This window comes from Marmota flaviventris, chromosome 18 (assembly GCF_047511675.1).
Source record: "Marmota flaviventris isolate mMarFla1 chromosome 18, mMarFla1.hap1, whole genome shotgun sequence".
Classification (NCBI taxonomy): Eukaryota; Metazoa; Chordata; class Mammalia; order Rodentia; family Sciuridae; genus Marmota; species Marmota flaviventris.
The window spans coordinates 57,225,296-57,248,202 of record NC_092515.1 but is presented as its reverse complement, the minus strand read 5'-3'; the positions used below and the strand labels follow the sequence as shown (position 1 = coordinate 57,248,202).

The window sequence follows — 22,907 nt, the reverse complement described above, 5'->3', positions numbered from 1 at the left end:
AACAGAGCAACTTGTTTTTTTACTTAACTATGAAGCCAATTTCATTGTCATTAATTTGTGACACCAAAAATAGACTTTTGTTTTTTGCCTTACCATGGTAGGCAAGAACTCTACTATTGAGCTACACTTAAGACCCTCAAAATCCAGGCTTTGGCCCTTCAAATTGACTAAATTAATAGAATTTTATTTCCCTGACCTCAAACTCCTCTAATGTTTTGGCCTTAGCAGAGCACCTTAATAAAGGCCTTGATAAATGCTTTCTAGTAATATGAAATCTTCAGAAATGAAGTAGGTTGCCCTGTGTTAAAATTTTTCATATCACTTCTCAGGTGCTTTAGAGGCTTACAGCATCAGGCTTTAGTGACACCACTAGAGGGTACTCGCACAGACCCTGTATGGAAGTGAGGCTCGTTTTTCAGACCAGTACAACTCCATTCATCAGCACATCACAATTTCTTATTCTTTCCCCCCAAGTTTTGCTGTTTTTCTGGGGCTGCTTGTAAGAGTACAGCCCATCCTAAGTTAAAAAAATACACTTAAAATAGTGTTTTTTAGGAGTCTGGGTATGTCATTCCATAGTAGAGTGCTTACCTAGTATGTGAGAGATCCTGGGTTTGAACCTCAGCACTGAAGGGGGGAAAAAAAAAAGTCCTAGCTATAAGTGTCTTCATTACTACTCAACAGTCATGTAGTTTTTAAGATCTAATCACACATGCCTTCCATCTCAGAGGGGACCCTTTCCATTGGGATTAAATTCTTCTGTGCAACAAGGCTTTACTGTTGAGCAAGTACCCATCTGTCTTCCCCCCCTTCTTTAAATAGATTTTATTAGAACATTTTTTAGTTTCACAGCAAAAGTCAGTAGAAAATAAAGTTCCCATATACTCCTTGTCTTTATCTCTCCTGCACACCAAGATTTTCCTAGGTCCACTCATAGTTTTGTCTTTGAAACATCCCTTTTGCTAGAGTTCTACTTGTTTTTGGAATAATCATTAGCTAATTACTCTCCTTTAACATTTCTCATCAATTATGCTTTCAGGCTTTTGCCTTCTGGATTTCAACAGTAATTACAGAAGATTTCAAACAGGGGCATACAGGCACACTTACTATGAAGGAAATCAGTTTCCAGATCTTTAAATTTTCACATGTACCTAAGAGAATGTCCTTTCAGTAAAGTTGTTTAATTAGTGGTCATACATTAAATTTAGTTAAAGACTTTTGGTAACGTCCCCCAAACTGAGAAAGAAACACCTGCAATCACTGTTATTTGGGAGGCTGAGGTGGGAGGAACTCAAGTTTGAGACTATCCACAAGACCTTGCCTCAAAACAAAAAAGGGCAGGGGATGTAGTTCCATGGTACAGCACCTGTGGGTTCAATTTCCAATGCCACAAAAGCAAAAGCAAAACAAACAACTGAGAAAGTAGCTTTATGACTGGATAACAAATCCTGCTAGTCAGGTGGATCCAAATTCTGTTTTTAAGAAAGTTGAAGGAGGACAAAGCAAATTGTCAGTTGAAAGAACATTAAAATATTTTTTGGTTAATGATTACTATGTGAATTTTGATGTAAAAAGTTTTTAAGTTTGAGACACTGATAACAAAACTGCTTCCATTTGCATCTTCATATTTTTGTTAAGATAACTGACATTCATGAAAAAATGTAATTATGGCTGAATCTACCTCATTTTAGCAATATAATACATACACATACATACATTAATGGAGGAGAGGAAAAGCTTTGTCTATTTCATTCTGATACACTTCTAATAATATTTTTTGCTTAATATTTTACTAAAATATTTGTCAACAGAGTAGGAATAAAGAATTATTAGGAAAAATTTAACTGTTTAGCCTATATATATATATATATATATATATATATATATATTTGTTGTATATATATATATATATATATATATATATATATATATATATATATATATATATATTTGTTGTTGTTGTTGCCGAAAGCTATAACAGACTTACTTAAAGTAAGTCTTGACTATAAATATGTCAGAATAAAGAATAAAAATACAGTTATAAATTTAAGGAGAAAAAGCAGTGGAAGATTATTCACTGTTTAGGTAGGTTATTCAGACATTTTAAAGTAGATGTTGATGGGTAGGTATCAAATTGCTATTTAACTTGGATTACTTTTAAGAGTGATAGATTTATATATGTGTGTGTGTGTGTGTGTGTATATATATATATATATATATATATATATGTAAAATATATATTTTTAAATAAAAAACCCTAAAAAAGTAGTTATTTTAAAAGAGTACTTGGTTCCAACATCATAATGTAACATACACAACATATATTTCCATAGCTTTACATGTTCTTAAATCAATGCTGTAGGTTGCGGCTGTGGCTCAGTGGTAGAGTGCTTGTCTAGCACGTGTGAGGCACTGGGTTCCATCCTCAGCACCACATAGAAATAGGTAAATAAAGGTATTATGTCCATCTACAACTAAAAACAAATTTTTAAGCAAAGCTTAAAAATACTGCTGTATATTCTGTACAAAAGCAGTAATACCTGGCTATCTTTCCAAACGCCTTTAATCTCAGTGGTAAAGAGGACTTAGACCCTAATGTTCCCCACGCAGGAACATTCACTTTCGGAGCCGTAAAGCTGAGGGGCCTTGGACTCAGACTCCAGGAGCGCCGGCCCACCGCTCAAAGCCTGACTCCAGGTAGAGGTTCCCGCCCCTGGGTGCACCCTCCAGAGCTCCAAAGCACCAACGCCACAGGTGGGCAGCGGAGGGGCGGTCTGCAACGTCGTCAACCAACTGCCGAGTAAGCACTCAAGGGTGGCTCTTCTTCCATTTATATGCCCACGTCACCAGAAGTTAAGTGTCAGTTGGTACTGCTTTAGTCGAGGAAAACAAACAAACAAAAAAACAAAACAAACAAACAAAAAAAAACCAAGGAACCCTCCCATGGGCCTGCATCACCCAGGCACAGGTTCTCCGAAGGGCAGGGGCAGAGTCGCCCAGAAGGGACAGGTGGCAAAGCGTCTGGCTGCCCCGCATCTCCCAAACGGAAGACACGGATAGTCGGCTCAATGTCGGCGATAGTGGTTGACAAGCTCTCTGCCGGAGCAGTGGTCCCGTGGGTTTTTGACCGGAAGCCGGTCCCACATCCGGCTGTCAGTCACCGCCGCAGGTTACCTGGCACAGCCGACTGGGCTACCGCCGCGGAAACCAGGGACCTTCCACAAGTCGGGAGGCGCGCGGCCGCGCAGAGCCTGTCGGGAGCACGCCCGCCTCACGCTCCCGGCTTTGTTTTACGTCACTTCCGCTACGACTAGCAGTGGGCCCGCCCCCAGCGCGGCCGTAACCCAGGACAACGGCCGGGTGGCAACAAACTGTGTCGCTCTAGCCCGCCGGCCGGGACTAGCCGCTCCGGGGCCTTCCATCCTGCCTACCCCCTAATGAAGGTGTGAGCGGCCGCGTCCCCGACCCAGGGGCAAGGCCCCGGACCCTTCCACGGGCAGCGGAGAGAGGCCCTGCCCCGTTCGCAAGGAAGCGACCCTCAAGCAGGGAAGCAGAAGAGAGGTACTGCGGCCTGGGACTGGACCGGCGCAGGAGAAGGGGCGGGGCAGTAGGAGGAGCCCGCGGAGGGCGGAGCCCTGGGCGGGGTCCAGGGAGGAGCTAGTGCCGTAAGCCCGGCCCCTGTGAAGGAAGGACGGTCGTCTAGTGGCACGGTAGGCGCTGCTGAGGAAGGGGCGGGGCTCGATGAGGAGGCGGGCCGGCCTGGGAGGAGGAGGTTCTGTGTGGAGAGTGGGGTCTGCGGGCGCTGTGAGGATCGGCAGCCGGCTGGGAGCTGACGGGTCAGGTCCTACGTGGGCCGTGTGTCTTGGCTTGTGCTTTCCCCTGTGCAGTGGGAGAGCTCTGGAGACGCACGTCGCTTCACCGTGTTAGTCCCGTGCTAGGCACTTAGTGAATTAAAGATGTGAGTCGAAAAGGCGGAGGATTTGGAGTAGAAATGGTCAGATCTGGAGGATGGTTGCAAAGACCCCGCTCCTAGGAAGGAGTCTAGGATTAATCCCGGCATCTGTGCCCCGTAGGCATATGATAAGCATAGGCACAGTTAATTTACACGGGAAGATAGTATTTGTAGTTGAAAATATGACAAATTGTGGAAACTGGGAGGTGCATGTGTAGGACTTTGGGGGCAGAGGCCCAACTCCTGTGTTCCAAAACTATTTGTAAGTTAGACAGGAGTCCCATTGGCATTTTTCTGTAGAATCTCTTACCAGAACGGGATGCCCAGGCCTTTTTAATCGGTTCATATGCATGAAGCAGAGCCCTGTATTAAACTTAATTTCTATCCTGGCTAACAGTATTTATATTCATATATTTATTCATTCATCATACGGACTGACAGAAATTAGACTTCCCCTGGCTGAAATTTTGATGGTAGATTCAAGGTTCCTTCAAACATGTAGCTTCTAAGAAAATGAGGTCTAGAAGCAATGAGTGTAGAGCCAGTGAGGAGTCGGGGCAAGGTGGTAGGGAGTTTGAGGAATTACAGACTGCTTTTCACTTAAATACCCTGGGTTTTGGCTTCTCTTTGCTCTTCAACATTTTTCCCACTATTAATAGATTAGGAATGTGTCAACCAGGTGCAGGAATGTAAGGTAAGGCATTGTAATCTGACTATATTGACAAAGGTAAAATATGGCATGTTCACTACCACTCATTTATTTTGTGCAGTCATCATTAATCAATCACACAACTTTTTTCCTGCAATGGTCAGGTTTCAAGATCCTTCTCAACACGAAACTATAGGTAGCCACTGGTTGTTTGGCATTGATAATTCTTAATGTATTCTTCATTCTTCATATAGACAATAAATATAAGAAAATTAAAAGATTAATATAAAGAAACACTCCTACAACTCTTGGTAAAGTTTTTTTAAGTTAGAATTACCTAAATTAATGGATCTAAAATCCTGTAGATGATATTTAGAAGTGTAGGCCAGGCAATCGTGGGGTGAATTTGTAGCTGGTTTAGTAATTAGTAAATGCTCAAGTGGAAGGGATCCACAGGGCATTATCCTTCTTTCTTATTCAACATTTTTATCAGTGATGTAGATGAAAAAGATACAGCAGGTATGCTGGTCAAATTAAAGGAGTTTAAAGCAGAAAGGAATGTACAAATTCAAGGATCTCAGAGTTAGATTCTAAATTATCTAAGCAGATTAGTTGATGGTCCAAAACAAAGAAGGGGAAATTTTATAAAAATCTGATATATTTGGAGGTCTATATCTAGCTAGAAAAAAGGAAGGAAAGAGAGAGGGAAAGAGAAGGAGAGAAAACAAAAGCATGAATATAGAGCGAAGACTGGGACTGTAAACCTTTTATGGGAAAAGAATCTTGAAGTTGTAGTTGACCTCACTCTTAGTGTTCATCAAGATTCGGATATAGATGGGCCTGGTGGTGCAGGCCTGTAATCCTAGAGTCTCAGGTGGCTGAGGCAAGAGTATCACAAATTCAAGGCCAGCCCCAGCAACTTAGTGAGGCTCTAGCAACTTGGTGAGAACTTGTCTCAAAAAAAAAAAAAAGGTGTGGGGGGATGTTGCTGAGGATTTAAGTGCCCCTGGGTTTAATCATCAGTATAAAAAGAGATTGGGATATAGCTATTTATTTATTTATTTATTTTTGGTGGTGGTGGTGGTCCAAGGAATTGAACCCAGAGTGCTTTGCCATTGAGCTATATCCCCAGCCTTTTTTAGTCTTGTTTTTAAATTTTGAAACAGGATCTAAAGTTGTTGAGGCTGGCCTCAAACTTGAGATCCTATTGCCTCAGCCTCGGGATTATAGGTGTGTGACACTGTGGCAAATATATAGCTTTAAAAAATCTAGCTATCTTTATTTTTTGTTTTTTTTTTGGGTGTGTTTTTAACTGGTATTTAGTAATATTTAATTAATAGGTGTAGATTTCAGATCAAAGGGAGTTAGGTTTCAAAATAAGTGCTTCTAGTCAGACCATATTTGAAGTATTACCCTCATTTTCAGGCACTACATTTTAAGAAGGATATTGATACACAATTGTGCATCTTTAAGATGTTGAGGAATTTGAGATGTGTGTCTGCAGAAATGATAGCTTACTTCAGATATTTTCAGGACTGTTATTTGGGAAGAATACCCAGAACCAAAGGGCAAAATTTGCAGACTTGCAGATGTTTTAAGATTATTCTTAACTTGAAATTGTTAGTGGAATGAAAAAAGATACTTGTAAAGTAATGAGCTCTAAGTAGTACTTAAGCAGAAATAATTAAGCTGAATTATTATTGTATTAGTTTTCTGTTTTTGCCACGTTCTCTGTTTAGGATCTTTCAAGGCTGAAGTCAAGTGTCAGCCAGCCTAGGTACTTAACTGGAGGTCCTGCAGAAGAATCCACTTCATAGACAGACTGTTGACTGAATTCAGTGTCTTGCAGTTGTAGAACTGAGTTTCCCACTTAATTCCTCATTGTCAGCCAGGGACTGCTCTCAGCTCTTACATGCTGCCTACATTCATGTAAACCCTGTTTTCCTAATCTCTCAATTTGAATCATAGTATCTAGAAATTCTGTGGTGATGGTGTTAGGCACTTGTTAAGTGTTGGTTGTCCTTCCTTTCCTCGAGCTTACCTTTTTCAGTGTAGCTTCCTAAGAAATGAGACTCAGCTGAGTGCCTGGTCTTGCAGCAGCCCAGCATCTCTGAAGGCACCTCCTACATTTTGGCGAAATTACCGCATTATGAGTATGCACCTCAAGGTAGAACAGGACACTCACAGCCCTCACGCTTGTGAGCCAGGATTCCAGCATGTGACTTGGTTTACACCAGTTAGATCCTCACAATACATGCAGTGACAAACGAATAACAAGAAGTGGTCTTTTGCAGTGGAGTGAAAGAAAATTCTATTCTGATGACAGCAGATGCACTTGATGCCTTAGGGCTGGAGGTGGCAGAGTGTTGGGTTCCATTCCAAGTGTCTTCTGAGAGCTGAATCCCTGACTTAATTGTATTGAGTGATGTAGTTGGGCATTGTTAACAAACTTACAGCTTCATAGTTCTCACTGTGTGACAAGCTCCTTCCCTGGAGCCACCTAGTAACCTTTGATAATTTTTCTCTTCTTATTAAAGACCAGTGAGGATTCGGTGTCTACATCTAAGGGCCCCAGCTAATAAAAATTTACACTTCCAGTTTGAGGTCTCAGATTCCCAGATAAACATAACAGTTATGTAAGGATAATGTGTTGTATTTATATGCACTTCATAGTTTATAAAGAGCTCTCAGGAATTAGTATTTATTTATTTGGTTGTTTCATGGTGCTGGAAGTTGAATGCAGGGCATTGTACTTGCTAGGTAAGCTCTTTACCATTAAGCTGCACCCCTAGCCCCAAATGTAAATTTTCATCTTTAACTCAAACTGTTTCCAAAGTATGCCTTTCCTATTGGCAACTGTCTACACTTGCTAATATATTTTTAACCTTTACCAATGTGTTAAATATGCTGTTACTCTCATTATGGGTTTCCATTTTTTATTTTTAAAATCATCATATAGTAAAAGTGATATTCTTGTTGCAGAGGTCTTATGAATTTTAACTTGTATAAACACCAATCTCAATACCATCACTATAGTTATTTTTTTTTTTAGAGAATGACATAGGAATGGAATGTGCACTCCTATATACTATACAGCATACAGCATAACTTTTTGGGACTGGCTTCTTTTGCTCACCTTACTATCTTTGAGGTTGATGAATGTTTTACACATATAAAGAGTCTGTTTCTTCTTATTGCTGAGTGGTGGTCCATTACATGGGTGCACTACAATTCCTTTGCCTCTTGACTCACTCAGGTACATTTGAGTTTTTTCCAGTTTAGAATGATTATGGATGGGGTTTTTGGAATACCCGTGTACAGATTTTTGTATGAGCACACTTCTCTAGAATGGAAAAACAGGAATAGGAATTCTGTAGTATCATGAAAGTCTGTCTTCTTTTATAAGAAGTTGCCGAATGGTTTTCTGGAGAGGCTATGCCATTTTGCATCCCCCCCCCCCCAGCATTTTATGAGAATTCTGGTTGCTGTAGGTGGTATTTTAGCCATCTTAATGTAGTAGTTTTAATTTGTATTTTCTTAATGACTAAGAAAATACTGTCTTTTCATGTACTTATTTACCTTGCTTAATATCCTTTTTGGTGAAGTGTCTGTTAAAGTATTTTGTCCATTTTTTACTTGGAAAATTAATTTTTAAATTTTAATTTGTATTTCCCTTCCATTGTTTGCAGAGTTCTTTACATATTCTGGATAGAAGGCCTTTGTCAAATAAATGATTGTTAAATAAATTTTCCCAATCTGCAACTTGTTTTTTTTTTCATTCTCTCTTTTTTTTTTTTTTTTGAGTATTTTTATTGGTAGTTGGGCACAATATTTTTATTTATTTATTTTTGTGTGGTGCTAAGGATTGAACCCAGTGCCTCACATGGCTAGGCAAGTGCTCCACCACTGAGCTACAACTCCAGCCCTTTTCATTCTCTTAACAGAACCTACAGCAGAACAAAAGTTCTTAATTTTGATGAGGACCAATATATATTGTTCTTTTTCTTTTATGGATCATGCTTTTGGGGTCATGTTCTAAGCACACTTAGCCTATCACAGAGGGTCATGAAAATTTTCTTCTAGAAGCTATGTAGTTTTCTTATACTTATATTTTTGATCCATTTTGAATTAGTGTTATTTTTGCTTATGGGTGGTCAATTATTGCAACACATTAGTTGAAAAGGGTATCCTCTCTGTATGTAATTGTGTAATTATTTTTTGGGCTTTTGTAAAAAACCAAGTAACCATTTTTGTGTTTCTGGACTCCATATTCTGGCCCATTGATCTTTGTGTCTCTTCCTTTATCAATGCCATGGTACTGTTTTTATCACTTTTTGGTAATTCTTAGACCTGGGTAATGTGATTGCTTGCTCCACTTTTTATTCTCTTCGAATATTTCAAAATGTTTTTCTTTAAAAATTTTGATCTAGGGGCTGGAGTTGTGGCTCAGTGGTAGAGCACTTGCCAGGCATGTGTGAGGCCCTGGGTTCGATCCTCATCACCACATATAAATAAATAAAAGAACCATTTACAACTAAAAAATATTTTTAAAAAATAAAAATTTTGATCTATTTATGAGTCATTGTATTTTCATATACAGTATGAAAAAATTTTCAAGAACAGCCTTATAATGTTCTAAGCACATAGTCTTATTGTCCCAGTATCTAGTACTTCCCTTTCCCAGAGACTCTGGACCCTATTTTAAGGGTAATAAAAGTCCAAATTGTAGGTAGTGATATTCACAGTACACATAGGTCATCTTCTTTGTCACCGCTGATGATAGTAGTACTAGTCACCAAGATCTGGCTTTTTTCACTTTTGGGAGATGGAAGAGGAAGTATATCATCTCTGCTTCTCTATAAAGTTAGGCAGTGCCCTGTGCTTTGTTCCAGCTAATGACATGTGAACTAACATCATGAGTTCCTTCCTGGAAGAAACATCTAAGCCTTTGTGCCTTCTCATGTATGCCATCACATTCCCCCATCATGGCTGGCCATGTTTTCCAGTGATGGAAGCTCCCTCCTCCAGAACGAGGACAAGGTGGAGCTGAGTCCTGGACATTACACAGTGGACATATAGCATGAGTTATAAATAAACTTGTGCTTTTTTTTTTTTTTTAAACCATTGTAAAAGAATTAGAGCTGCTTGTTATTACAGCATATCCTCAGCTACCTTGACTAGTACTAGATAGCTGAGGCCAAGAGCTGGTAACCATGCCAGATTGAGTAATGCTCTGGTAAGGCTGCCAGGGCCACCTTTTTCAAAAAGGACCTGTCTGCTCAAGTCATATCTAGGGCAAACAAAGAAATAAAAAAGAAAATAAGCAAACAAAACTTGAATTTATTTTATAGATCCATTTCTAACTTTGGTTTCATTAACATGGTAAAGTAACCATCATATTGCCTTCTTTATCAAAACAATACAAATTATACAGAAAAAAGCAAAGGCCTTCTCTGTGCTACATAACATACTCCTTTCCTGCTTGTTTCTTCTCTTTAGCTACTAGCCTTTCTGGAACTTGTGTTCTTGGTTCAGTGGTCTCCTTTTTGCAGTGATTTTTCTTTGGGCAGCATCATTTATTTGTAAATGGTAGATACGTTCACTATTTTAGTTTATGTTGATTTTTCCTCCCCCCTCCGGTTTTAACTTTTATATGATATATGGGAGAAGGTGTGTCCTGTTGATGTGCCTCTACTATTGACTGGTAGCTGATAGAAGTCTTTGCTCATTTGAGAAGCAAGACACTTTGTACCTTAAGTTATAGATCGACTATGGTGTTAAAATTGTGGTTTTAACATTTTTGCTAGATGTAAAAGAAAGAGGCATTCATAAAGAGTCTGTACCTTTCAGTTCATTTACAAACTAAGTGATCTTAACATAGTGTCAAAGATCCAGATGGTAGTGTCTGTATTTCCAGCTCTTTCCTTGGCAGTTCAGTATATTCATTGAGAAGACCTTGTGGACTCTGACTTAAGAATAATTGGAATTATTCATGGAGTTAACTTCCCTTCTTAAACACTATTATCTGACTAGGTGTACACCTGTTCTTTTCCAGTAAGTCTTTGTTCATGGTCTTTACTCCAACTTAAAATTCTACAAACCGTGTTCTCTCTCCTTTGACACCTTTATTTCAGTTTGCTTAAGGTCAAAATTCATTGTACCCTGGCTTCTACCATTATTCCATGTTTCATTTCTTGAACCACTCTGATAACAATGGCTTAACTTTTTTTTTTTTACTATGGAAAATCTCACACATAAGAATAGAGTAGTACAGTTAAATCTCATGTCCTCATACTCATCCACATAAGGAGAATTCATGACACTTTTGTTTCATCATTCCCTCTCAGAGCATAACCACCTACCTCATCTGGCTTATGCTAATAAGACATTTTTAGAGTTCTCTGGCTGATCATTTTCTTTCTGTTTCTGTGTTTAAATGCTTCTAGAAGACTATTTTCTGGATCATGGTGAATTTCCACAGGCTATTTTTCTTAGACTGTTATTCACCTTCTCTATTTCATTTCCATATATCTTAAGTTCTTTGATCAGTTTATCTTTGGACATGAAGTCCAGAGCCTGGAGCTCAGTCAGCACTTTCTCTGTACTTGTGGGTCTAGTCCCTTACGTAGCTTGTGTGTTGGAGTTTAATACCTTCTAGCCTACATGCGTGCCTTTCTATGTGTGCTCAGATCCTAGAGTTCTGCAGATACTTTTCCCCAGGAACCACTTTTACTGTGATGTTTGAGTTTTCTCGATGTGATATAAAACAGTTGATGGACTTTGATGTATGCTTTTTACTAGTCATTCTCAAACTGAATCAGTGGAAGCCAAGAAGTAGAATGGCATGAGCTCTTGTTTTCCTTGAAATCTGTTAATTAGGTACAATTTTACTATCAGAAAATATTATATCAATTTAGAATTCTGCATCCAACATAAAAATAAAATGGTATACAATTAGTAAGAAATTGCAGATCTATTCTTTTAGTCAATCTATGCTTTTTGTACATTTGTATTTGTTATGTTAACTTGTGATAGAAGACAAGAACCTGGAATAAAACTTGATGGTACATTTATAGGAGGAAAACTGAAATTAAGACTATTATGTACACAAACTGAATTTTTAAAAAATTAAAACCACTGATACTGTTTTCTTTTTTATATTTATTTTTTAGTTGTAATTGGACACAATACCTTTATTTATTTATATGTGTTGCTGAGGATTAAACTCAGGGCCTCACATGTGCTAGGTGAACACTTTACCGTTGAGTCACAACTCCAGCCCCACTGATACTGTTTTCTAGTTGTGTAATACCTTGATTGTCTGAAGTAGCATCCAGTGATCTGGTGTGCAGAAATCTGACCTTTTGACAAACACTACTATGTTTTCTGATGTCAAAAAAGTCAATATAGATCCTTATGATTCTCCATTAAATGAGCAAAGTGCTTATTATAACAGTATTTATAACAAATATATAAAGTGCTCATAACCATTCCTGGTATATAGTAAGAGCTATAAATTTTATTGTTAAATTTCTTTTGCTACTAGGTAATAGAACGTGACTAACTTCTCTTCTGGTACCCTATTGGGGACCAATTTCTGCTGCAGAATAGGGGCTTACCTGATATCGTATACCTGATCAGGTAAGTATCTTTGGACATTCTACTTATTTCCAATATGATATAAAGGGAAATGAACATAATGTTCTTCCTCTGTCTATGTATAGTTCCTCAGATTTTTCACTTGACATATGAGAAGTAGTTGAAGGAGTTGGAGATGGTTACCAGGATGAGAGAAGAGCAGGTGCATGGAACCATTTAATAGGGCTACTGTGATGTTGAGACAGTGGGCAGTCTCTGGATTGAGTACTCCTAACCCTTTTGTGCTGATAGGCCACTTTGTGATTCTGGTGCAGGCATTTTCAGAGGCATCAGACCAAGGACCACTGGGTGGAAGATGTTGATGGGACCTGGGAACCAGTGTTGGTTCAGGTTAAGGAAAAATTTTCTACCCAAGCAGCCATTCTCCAACTTATTTTATTACTACTACTACTACTACTACTACTACTACTACTACTGGGGATCAAATCTAGGAGCATTTTATCTCTGAGCTATATCTGCTGCACTTTTTATTTTATTTTGAGATAGTCTTGCTAAGTTGCTTAGACTAGACTCAAACTTAGGATTCTCCTGCCTCAGCTTCCTGAGTAGCTGAGATTACAGGCATGTGCCACCATGCCTGATTAACTTTGTTGGTCTTCAGAATCATGTAGGTTATTTTTAAAAATCCCATCATCTAGCCAGATGTGGTGGCATGCATCTAGGCTACTTGAGAGTCTAACTTGAACCCAGGAGTTTGAGGCCATCCTGGGCAACATAGGGAGACTCGGTTTCAAACAACAACAACAACAAACCTAGTATCTATGCTCCACCAAGACCAATTACAATCAGTCTTTGGCTAAGGTCTTAAAATCATTTTTTTTTTTTAAATAAAGCTCCCTGTGATTCCAAAGTATAGCCAAGTTGAGTGCATTGTTATTCCAGCTACTTGGGAGGCCGAAGCAGGAGGATTGCAAGTTTGAGGCCAGTCTTGGCAATTTAGCAAGACCGTGTCTCAAAATAAGGACTTGTGATGTATTTCAATGGTAAAGAACCCGTGGGTTCAATCTCCACTACCAAAACACAACAAAATAAAACAAAATGAAAAACAAAACCCCCGCTAGTTTGAGAACCAATAAATTAGAGAAATTTGTCATTGGAACAGGCTAAGTAGTAAGCACCTTGTCAGTGAAGATAATCCAAGCACAGAACATTCTTCTTATTGATCTGTATATCCTAACCGTACTTAATCTCTCCTAAACAGCATCTGTGCCTTTTCTACATTAACCTCAAGTTTAAACTTATTTTACTATTTAATAAATGACTTTGCTTTTAAGACATATCACTGGGGACTTACACCTTGCTTTCAACCACTGAGAGGACATTTTCTTTCGAACTGTACACTTGTTAAGTCTATGTTCATTAGTCTATAGAGGTTCCCTGGTACACATGCGTTTGTAATTTGGAACAGAACAAGGTATGAGTGTGCTTGTAGAAGCTTCTTGGGGCCGGCAGTGTCTGAAGTGAAACTTTGAAATGTGAATGGATCCAGCTGGTTAGCACAATCTGTCTTATTTAATCATCTTTCTATTTATAAATACATGCTTTTAGCTTTTAGTCACTTACAGCATTTTTTCCTTTTACATTATGTTCATTTCCCTTTATATCATATTGGAAATGAGTATATTGTCCAAAGATACTTGCCCTTCCAAAGGTAAACAGAACTTTATTACCATTAATATGCCACTTTAAGCCTATATGAAAAAGCCACATAGTAATTAAACAGATTTGTTGTAATAAGTAGTGATCTCTATCTCAACAGAAAATGAAAAAAGTGGGTTTTGGGCAGGAATCATGTTTGGGTAAGAGAAAGCAAGGTGTGAATCCCCAGGGCCATTGGTCTCCTCATAAACACTTCCCTGGGAAGATGCTGGCTGCTCTGCAGCACTCAGGCTAGACCATTGATGGTCTCTGCATGGATTTTTGACTTAATTTTCACTGCTCATTAGTCCCAAAAGGGCCCCCCTGTCTGAGGGAGGGTGCTGTGACCATTCCCTTTTTATAGATGGCCAGACAGATCCAGAAAAGTATCTTGTTCATGATCACCCAGCTAGCAAATAGGATTGGAACTATTAGGCTATGTGACACCAGATTCTGCTCCAGTCAGGATCAAAACTTTCCCTAACCCTTTGATTAGATTATCAATGCCAAGTCTCATTTTCCAACCTGGAAAAATGTACACTAAGGATAGTATCTTTCCTGTCATCGTCACCACAGTCTCAGTGTTGTTGATATCGTGGGTGCCTGCCTTATGCACTCTAGGATGTTTAGCAGTATTTGCTGGCTGCTGCCTATTAGATGGCCCCACTTGTGACAACTACAGTGTCTCCAAATATTACCACATGTCCCCTAAGGGACCACATCGATCTCAGTTCATAACCACTGCTCTAGGGATTATAATATACATCTTTATTTTTTATTCTGCTTAGAATTAGTATTGTGCAACTTTATTGCAACATATAAAATCCTTGAAATTGTATTTGTTTCCCACTACCATCCTTTGTTTTATGAATTATAGCTGTTTACATCATAAATCCTATAATAGAAAGTTTTAAATTTTGACTTAAATAGTCAAATGTATTTTGAAGAAATTAAGAGGAAAAAGAGCCTTCTGTGTTTTCCCATGTATTTGTGATTTCTGACTTTCTTTATTCCTTCAAGAATTTCACATAATATTACAATTCTGTTCAGCCTAATGAGCTTCCGTTAGCATTTCTTATAGTGTAAATTTGCTTCTTGAAACTAATTCTCTGTTTTTTGTTTATCCAGAAATGTGTATTTTGCCTCCTCTTTTTTTTTACCTCCACTAGAGGCATGGGGGATTGAACCCAGGAGTAACCTCAGCCCTTTTTTAAATTTTTATTTTGAGGTAGGGTTTTGCCAAGTTGCCCAGGTTGATCTCAAACTTGGAATCCTCCTGCCTCAGCCTCTTGAATAGTTGAGATTACTAGTTGTGTGCTACTGCGCCTGATATTCCCTTCATTCTTTTTTCTTTTAGACTTTTTTTTTTCACCTTTATTTTATTTTTCTGTGGTGCTGGGGGTCAAATCCAGTGCTTCACATATGCTAGGCCTGTGTTCTACCACTGAGCCACAGCCCCAGCTTCTGACAGTATCTTCATTCTTTAGGGTATTTTCACTGGTTATGAGTTTTGTGTGATCTGTTTATTTTCTTTTGCCATTTTTAAAACTTTTTTTTAATTTTTAAAATTTGTTTTAATTAGTTATACATGACAGTTGGCATTTTAATGAAGTCATTCCACTCTCTGTGGCTTCTGTTGTTTTTGATGAGAAGTTAGAAGTCATGTATTATTATTATTTTGTGTATGTGATGTGAAATTTTTCTCTATTTTGGGGATTTTTTTATCTTTGGTTTTTCAGAAATTTGACTCTCATGTGGCTAGGTATGGTTTTCTTTGTATTTATCCTTCTTGGATCCATGGAACTTATGTCTGTAATAGCTTTTAACATATTTGGAAAATTTCAGCCATAAGTTATGTTTTCAGAAAGTATTTCTGCCCTGTTCTCTTAAAATACAATTTATATGTATTTTAAACTTTTTTTTTTTTTTTAAATTCAGGGGCACTTTACCACTGAGTCACATCCCTAACTCTTTACTTCTTACTTTGAGACACTAAGTTGCCCAGGCTGGCCTTGAACTTCGGATCCTCCTGCTTGAACCTCCTAAGAACCAGCCACTGCACCTGGCTCTCTGTTTATTTTATAACTCTTTCTCTTTGTGTTTTTCACATTACGTGATTTCTATTGATTCCTGTCATGTTTAGGGTTGTCATTAATAATGTGCTATTAATTTTTCTTTGAATTTTATATTTTTAAAATTTGGTGTTTTCATTTTCTTTTCTTCTTTCCTTTCCTCCCCTTTCCCCTTTCTTTTTTCCAGTATTGTGGTTGAACCAGGGGTGCTTTGCTTTACCACTGAACTACATCTCCTGCCTTTTTCATTTTTAAAAAATTTGAGAAAGGGTCTTACTAAGTTGTTGAGAGTCTTGTTCAGTTGTTGAGGCTGACCACAAATTTGTGATACTCCTGCCTTGGCCTCCGAGTTGCTGGGATTATAGGCATGAGCAACTATACCTGGGCTTTGTGTTTTTATTTTTAATAAATGTTTTCCATTTCTCTACTACATTTCCAATTTGAATATATTTTCATTTATGTCCTTGAAAACAGTCACAGTAACTGTTTTAAAAGCCTGTCTGCTAGCTCAGTGAAAAAGCACATGAATAGCACATGCCAGACCCTGTGTCCAACCCCAACAGCCTGTGTGCTCCCATACACTCAATCCTGTCTGCTAATTTCCACAACTGGGTCATCTCAGGGGAAGTCACATTTTGTTTCTCTCTGTGACCTGTTGTTTTGGACTAAGTCTTGGGCATACACTGTAGCAACTCTGGATTTTATAATATTTCTCTGAAATATTAATTTTTAAAAATCTGGCAGTTATTTTGGCTGGACCTAAACTGTATACTCCATTTATATTGCAGGAGGGTATCAACAGAAATTTCTGTTCAGTTCTTATCTGGGCTGCTTGGAATCTGACCCGTGCATGTATATATAGTTCAGGGCTCAGCCAGAGCTTTGAGCAGAATTTCTGCATAGAATTTAAAGATACCCTACTATAGAAGGGACATTTCTCTCCCTTCTAGAATTTCCCTCACTTCCCTTTCCATTTGCTTTAGTTTTCCTGAACCCTGTCCCTTGGTTCTTCAAGACAATGCCTATCTTCAGACAAAAACCTGCAGAAAACATGAAACGAACTCAGCCCATTTCCTTTTTCCAAGTCTAGACCCCCTCCAGAGTCCTCCTGCTTTTTCATACTCTCTAGTGTCTTTGGGATTATTTTCTTTATTTTGTTCATTGTCTTAGTTGTTACCTTCTGGAAGGTTGGTTCAGTAGATGTTTCTTTCTTTAGAAGAAGAAGCCACAGCTGGCTTGATTTCTTTCCAGTTCTTTATTCTCCTTCTGCATTTCAGCCTTACTCGGGCTGATTCCTCTGATAGTCCATTTGGTCCCTTATGTACTAAAATGACATAAGCAGCTCCTAGGACTATACATTTTTTCTTTTGTGACTAGCAGAACAAAGAGAATATCTTTGTCCTGTCAGTCTGTGAAAAAAATTCTGTAATTCATTTTGTCAGATGTGTGTGTGTGTGTGTGTGTGTGTGTGTGTATGTGTGTGTGTGTTTTGCTGGGAATTGAACCCAAGGCCTTGCGCATGGTAAGGAAGTGTTCTACCACTGAACTGCACTCCCACCCCTGTAATACATTTTGATTGAAAAAATTTTAAAAAGGCGTCATTTACAGGTAGTTTTTGGTAACTCAGTCTTGTGCAACTCTCATCATTGTCTAATTCTAGAACATTTTTATGACTCCAAAAAGAAGCCCCTTGACTTCCAATTTCTCCGCTTCTCATTCCCCTAGCAACCTTCATCTTTTTGTCTGTGAATTTATCTAATCCTGGATAATTTATATCACTGGATTCATGCAACATGTGGCCTTTTGAATTTGTCTTCTTTCACTCAGCATGATGTTTTCAAGGTTCATCCATATTGTAGCATGTGGCATGTGTCAGAACTTCAGTGCTAGGGATTGAGCCCAGGGCCTTGCACATGTGGGATAAACTTTACCATTGAGCTATTGTTGGGTTTCATAATAATCTCGCTTCATTTAGTAAGGGGTTGTCAAACTGTTTTCTGAACATTTTCAAAAACAATTTTTCATCCCGACCAGCAATGCATGAAGGTCCTGATTTCTGTATATCCTTTCCAACACTTGTTTTGCCTTTCTTTCTTCTTTCCTTCAGTAGCACTAGTAGAGTGGGGACATATGGGTAGAAGTTTGGGAAGGGGAATGAACTTAATGAACACTGCTTTGCCAGCTTCCTCAGAAGCTTAGGGATGCCCAAGCCAGTATCGAGGTATGTGGGGAAAGGGAGGAGGTGGCAGGTAGGAGTAGATAATCACATATCATACTCTTCTCTCAGAGTCAGCACAGTACTGTTTGGACCAGCGTGGAGCGGAGTATCAGGATGCTGGAACCTATGTATCGTAATGTACTCTTTGCCCCATCACAAGAGACAGCTAGTACTAAGGTTTTCCTGCCATCTTTTCTTCATTCCTAACTTTAGCTTTAATTACATTCATTAGTATTTAATTAAAATTAGTTTTATCTTTCATAATGTCAGTAGTTGGCAATGGATGATTTTATAATATTTGTCCTTAGACTTTTCCTGAATACCTAAAAGATATTTCACCCGAGTTACTGAATTGCTTTAAAAATGAATATTGAAAACTAAGTGCAATCTGCATTTTCAAATTGCAGGAAGATGTTAAAAACTATTATCAACCATCCCAGTAATGGATCTCTGTCAGGAAAGTGAGACTCATTTAGAAAATAATGAAAATAATGAAATTCAAAGCACAGAAGAAACTGAACTAACCTTCACTTGTCCAGATGGAAAGAGTGAAAAGAATTATGTGTGTTCTCTTCTCAACATCAGTGATATTACGCTTGAAGACGACGAAAGAGCCACCAAGTTGGTTATGGGCACTGGCTGGGAAGAAGCCGTGAGTGTTGTCTTGCGCTGGGTCATGTCAGTATTCCATGCAGGCCATTTCCCCAAAGTGGTGACTGTTCCCACAGCACGTGCAGTGGATGAACTGTGGAGCCTTGGAACAGAGGCAGAATCACTCGTGACAAGAGCAGTGCCACTTTGGTGTCTGTGGCCACTTAGTATGTGGCCAGCTCAGGACTTAGTGCTCCTGGTACATTTGTTCATTAACTTCTTAGTAGCCATACCCCAAAAGTGAAATAATGTGCCAGAAGTCATCAGCCAGTCATTGGGCAAGGCAGGCTTGTTGCTCACTACTGTGCTAAGCTCCCCAAGAGACCTGGAGGGCCTGTGCTTGTGGTTCTATGTAGAACCCTGTGTGTTTGTTCTTCATGTGTTCTTAGAATCAAGAGTGGAATCCTAAAGTTAAAACTGAAAGGAGACTGGTCAAATCCAAGGTTAAATGTAGGTTGCCAGGTTTAGTAACTAGAAATTCAGGACACTCAGGAAATTTCAGAGAAATTCAGAGAAACAGCATTTAATTTATTTAGCATTAAGTATATTGCAAATATGGTTGTATTTTTTTACCTGGCAAACCCCACTTTCTTTTTTTATTTTTTTGATACTGGGGATTGAACCCAGTGGCACTTTACCACTGACTGCATCCTCAGCCTTTCTTATTTTTTTTAAAATATTGTTTAGTTGTCAGTGGATCTTTATTTTTTAAATTTATTTATATGTGGTGCTGAAAATTGAACACAGTACCTCACACATGCTAGGCAAACACTCTACTACTGAGCCACAACCCTAGCCCCAGGCTTTTTCTTATTTTTAAGACAGCATCCCACTACATTGCTTAAGGTTCTTGCTCAGTAGCCCAGGCTGAGCTTTGAATCCTCCTGCCTTAGCCTCCTGAGTCACTGGGTTTATAGTGGTACCCCTATTTTAACAGAGATCTCTCTAGCTAGGTTAGCCAGGGGACTAGAGGTTTGGGCACAGGTAGGCTCACAGGGCTCTTGTGCACCCAGGATGGGCCTCTGCTTGTTACTATCCTTCCAGCTTATCCAGGGAACAGTGTTTCTTCACATTTAGGAAACACACTGCCAGTGTAAGAAATGCTTGGAAGTGGAATAAAAATGAACAGTTTATTTATTAGTTCTTTTTTTTAAATCATTACTGGGAATTGAACCAAGAGGTGCTTTATCACAGAGTACATCCCCAGTCCTTTTATTAGTATTTTGAGAGAGGGTCTTGCTAAGTTGCTGAGGCCAACCTCAAACTTGGATCCTACTAGTACTGAATTTAATGTACACCTGAAAAGAAATAGTCTGCTTATCAAAGTGTCCATTTACAAATATTATGGCCTACTGTTTTAGTATTAAAAGATACTATTGCTAGCATTTAGAATTAACATATACTATTATAAATATTATTGCTCAGTGTGAGGCCAAAATAGGTAGTGAAAGATTTTTTTTTTAGAGGTGAGTCAGTTTTAAGATAAAATTGGGCTGGGCATGGTGAAATACCTGTAATCCCAGTGACAAGGCAGGAGGATTGCAAGTTCAAGATCAATTTCAGCAATTTAATGAGGTCCTATGCAATTGAGTGAGACCCTGTCTCAAAATAAAAACATAAAAAGGGCTGAGAATGTAGCTCAATGGTAAATTGGTTCAAATAAGACTGCCAAAACGGGGATGTGGCTAAAATTGGGGCATCTTTGTTGGGTAATTTGGCTTGAGAAGTAACATGCTGGTTTATTTGCAGGTCAAAGGCTGGGGAAAGGTTTCTCCAACTGCCTGCATGTGGCCAAGGAAGAAACTAAAAAAGGCGAGGGTAGGAGAAAGTGCCAATAGCAGCTGCTTATTCTGCATCAGCCTTGCCCAAGGGAGTCTGGAAGCCAGCCCTCCCACAGAGACCGGGAAATTGGAAGCAGGGGCTGTGGCTGAGGGGGGCCTTGAGAAGAATAGGAGCAGTACCCTCCAGAGTCAGGGGTCCTGTCAATGTCCTACCACCACGTCCAGGGAGGTTAACAAAATTTGCTTTCCCTCCTATGTTCATGGAGAAAAAAAAAGCCTGCAAATCAAGGAGTTTATATGGTGCGTGGAAGACTGGGCCACCCTCGAGACTAATAGTGGCAAGGCCACTGGGAATCTAAGTGGAGGTGCCAACAGAGGGCTTTCCATCTCTGACTCCTTGACTTCCAAGGCCCTACTAGTTCTGCCTCCCCTAAAACCTTCACCCTCAAGCGGCTTGGAAATTCTGGGTAAGAAGAGTAAGAGCGTGACTTGGCAGCTGGAAGACAAGGTGCCGAGTGTGGAGAAGGATGAGTGTGTGGCTTGTGCACATGGATTGAAAACAGTGGATGGGAAAGATGAGAAAAGACCCCTTGAGGTGGCCAAGCTGAAGGTCCACGACACGCCACCTTTCCCTTCCCCAGCGCTCTGGACATCCCCGCTGGCTGATATTGAGCAGTGCTGCCTGCATTGGCCTTTCCTACCTGAGGAGAGCCCGCTGGGCCCTTCCAACCCCAGCCCAGTTCACTACCTTGCAACCCTGCAGCTTTTGCAGAAACAGGAAGTGCAAAGCTACAAAGCCAAATTCAGAGCCAAGGAGCTGAGACCACCCAGAAACACCCCAAAGCATGTTCTTCCAGGGGCCAGGCAGGAAAACCGACCCCGAATGCTGGAGACCGAAATGTTCCCAAGACACCTCTTGCCGTCCCTCACAGTGAGCAGAGTTGTTATCCCCATTTCCACTCACAGATTCCTCTGACTTGTCACAATAGAAGTCCTTAAAATAATCACTGCTTGAAATTCATTTGTCTCTCTATCTCCTCCTCCCCTCATATTCTTTCTCCTCTTCTATTGCCATCCTTTTTTTTCTTTTTGTAGCAGAACCAGAGGAAATTGAACGTGTTTGGATTTATTCTCTAAAATCCCATGTTACCTACTTCTGCTGTTAATCCATTTATAAAATGAAAATTGGCAGTACCAGCCCCCACCTCTACCTACTTTACCTCTCTGTGCCCAGTGGAAGCCATGGGGAAGGTGGACAATTCAAAGCGCCTCCCTCTACTGTCCCTGTGCCAGCCCAAGAGCTATTTGGCAGGGACTTGTTCTGTCCCACCCCAGTGCCTTAAGCTAAGTTATCCTGGGTTGGCTCAGATTAAATTGCTTTCTGATCTTTTGAATAAGCAGTCAGTATCTGTCTACTGCCTCATTTTCTTTTTTTTAAATTGATTTTTTAAAAAATAAATGAAGGTAGAATGCATTACAGTTCTTATTATATACAGCACAATTTTTCATATCTCTGGTTGTATATAAAGTATGTTGACACCAATTCGTGTCTTCATGCATGTACTTTGGATAATGATGTCCATCACATTCCACCATCCTTGCTAATCCCCTGCCCCCTTCCTTCCCCTCTGCCCTATCTAGAGTTCGTCCATTCCTCCATGCTCTCCTACTCCCTACCCTACTATGAATCAGCCCCCTTATATCAGAGAAAACATTTGGCATTTGTTTTTTGGGGGTTGGCTAACTTCAATTAGCATTATCTTCTCCACTCATTTTCTTTTGTAACAAAGATCTGAAGCTCTGTTTTCATAGGAAATTTCAGCCTGTGTCCATGTGACGATCCTGGTGTCCAAGGTATCATATCCTTGCATCATGTTTTGGCCGGAGTTGTACAAAATCCAGTCTGAGGAGCAGGTTTAAGAATAATTATCCATTTAAAAAAGAAAGTCATTGTCATCCCTGACCTGCTTCCTCCTCCCTTACCTTGCATCTGATGCTTGGGAACCCTCAACCCTGGACATGTAGGGAATAAGCTGTTACTTTTCCCCCATCCTGCCTTTGCTTTCTTATTTTACCCCAGTGCATATTTCTTGAGATTGTATATAAATAAAACATTATCAATAAGTTTTATTTTTAATGACAAGTGATGTTATGTAGACAAATGGTCTAACCATTTTTTATGTGAATAACCATGAAGCTCCTTTGGAATTACCTAGCTTGACTTGCTTAAGGCAGGTTGTGCCTGGATTCTGGACTTTCCATCTCCTAAAGAATGGAGTGAACAGTG

At 39.4% G+C, this 22,907-nt stretch overlaps 1 protein-coding gene across 8 annotated transcripts; it reads left to right on the top strand.

Annotated features, from left to right (window-relative positions):
- Positions 1 to 3,350: 3,350 nt before the first annotated feature.
- Positions 3,351 to 22,760, top strand: C18H16orf46 (chromosome 18 C16orf46 homolog). 8 transcript variants are annotated; one of them, XM_027933058.3, is made up of 4 exons: positions 3,351 to 3,561; positions 12,148 to 12,242; positions 18,596 to 18,840; positions 20,589 to 22,760. In XM_027933058.3, the coding sequence occupies exons 3-4, from the start codon at positions 18,631 to 18,633 to the stop codon at positions 21,594 to 21,596; spliced, it is 1,218 nt and encodes a 405-aa protein (XP_027788859.2). In that variant the 5' UTR covers positions 3,351 to 3,561; positions 12,148 to 12,242; positions 18,596 to 18,630; the 3' UTR covers positions 21,597 to 22,760. The 8 variants fall into 8 exon arrangements, with proteins under 8 accessions (XP_027788859.2, XP_071460974.1, XP_071460972.1 ...); XM_071604871.1 differs by lacking the exon at positions 3,351 to 3,561 and adding an exon at positions 3,579 to 3,710; XM_071604873.1 differs by lacking the exon at positions 12,148 to 12,242.
- The last annotated feature ends 147 nt before the right edge of the window (positions 22,761 to 22,907 follow it).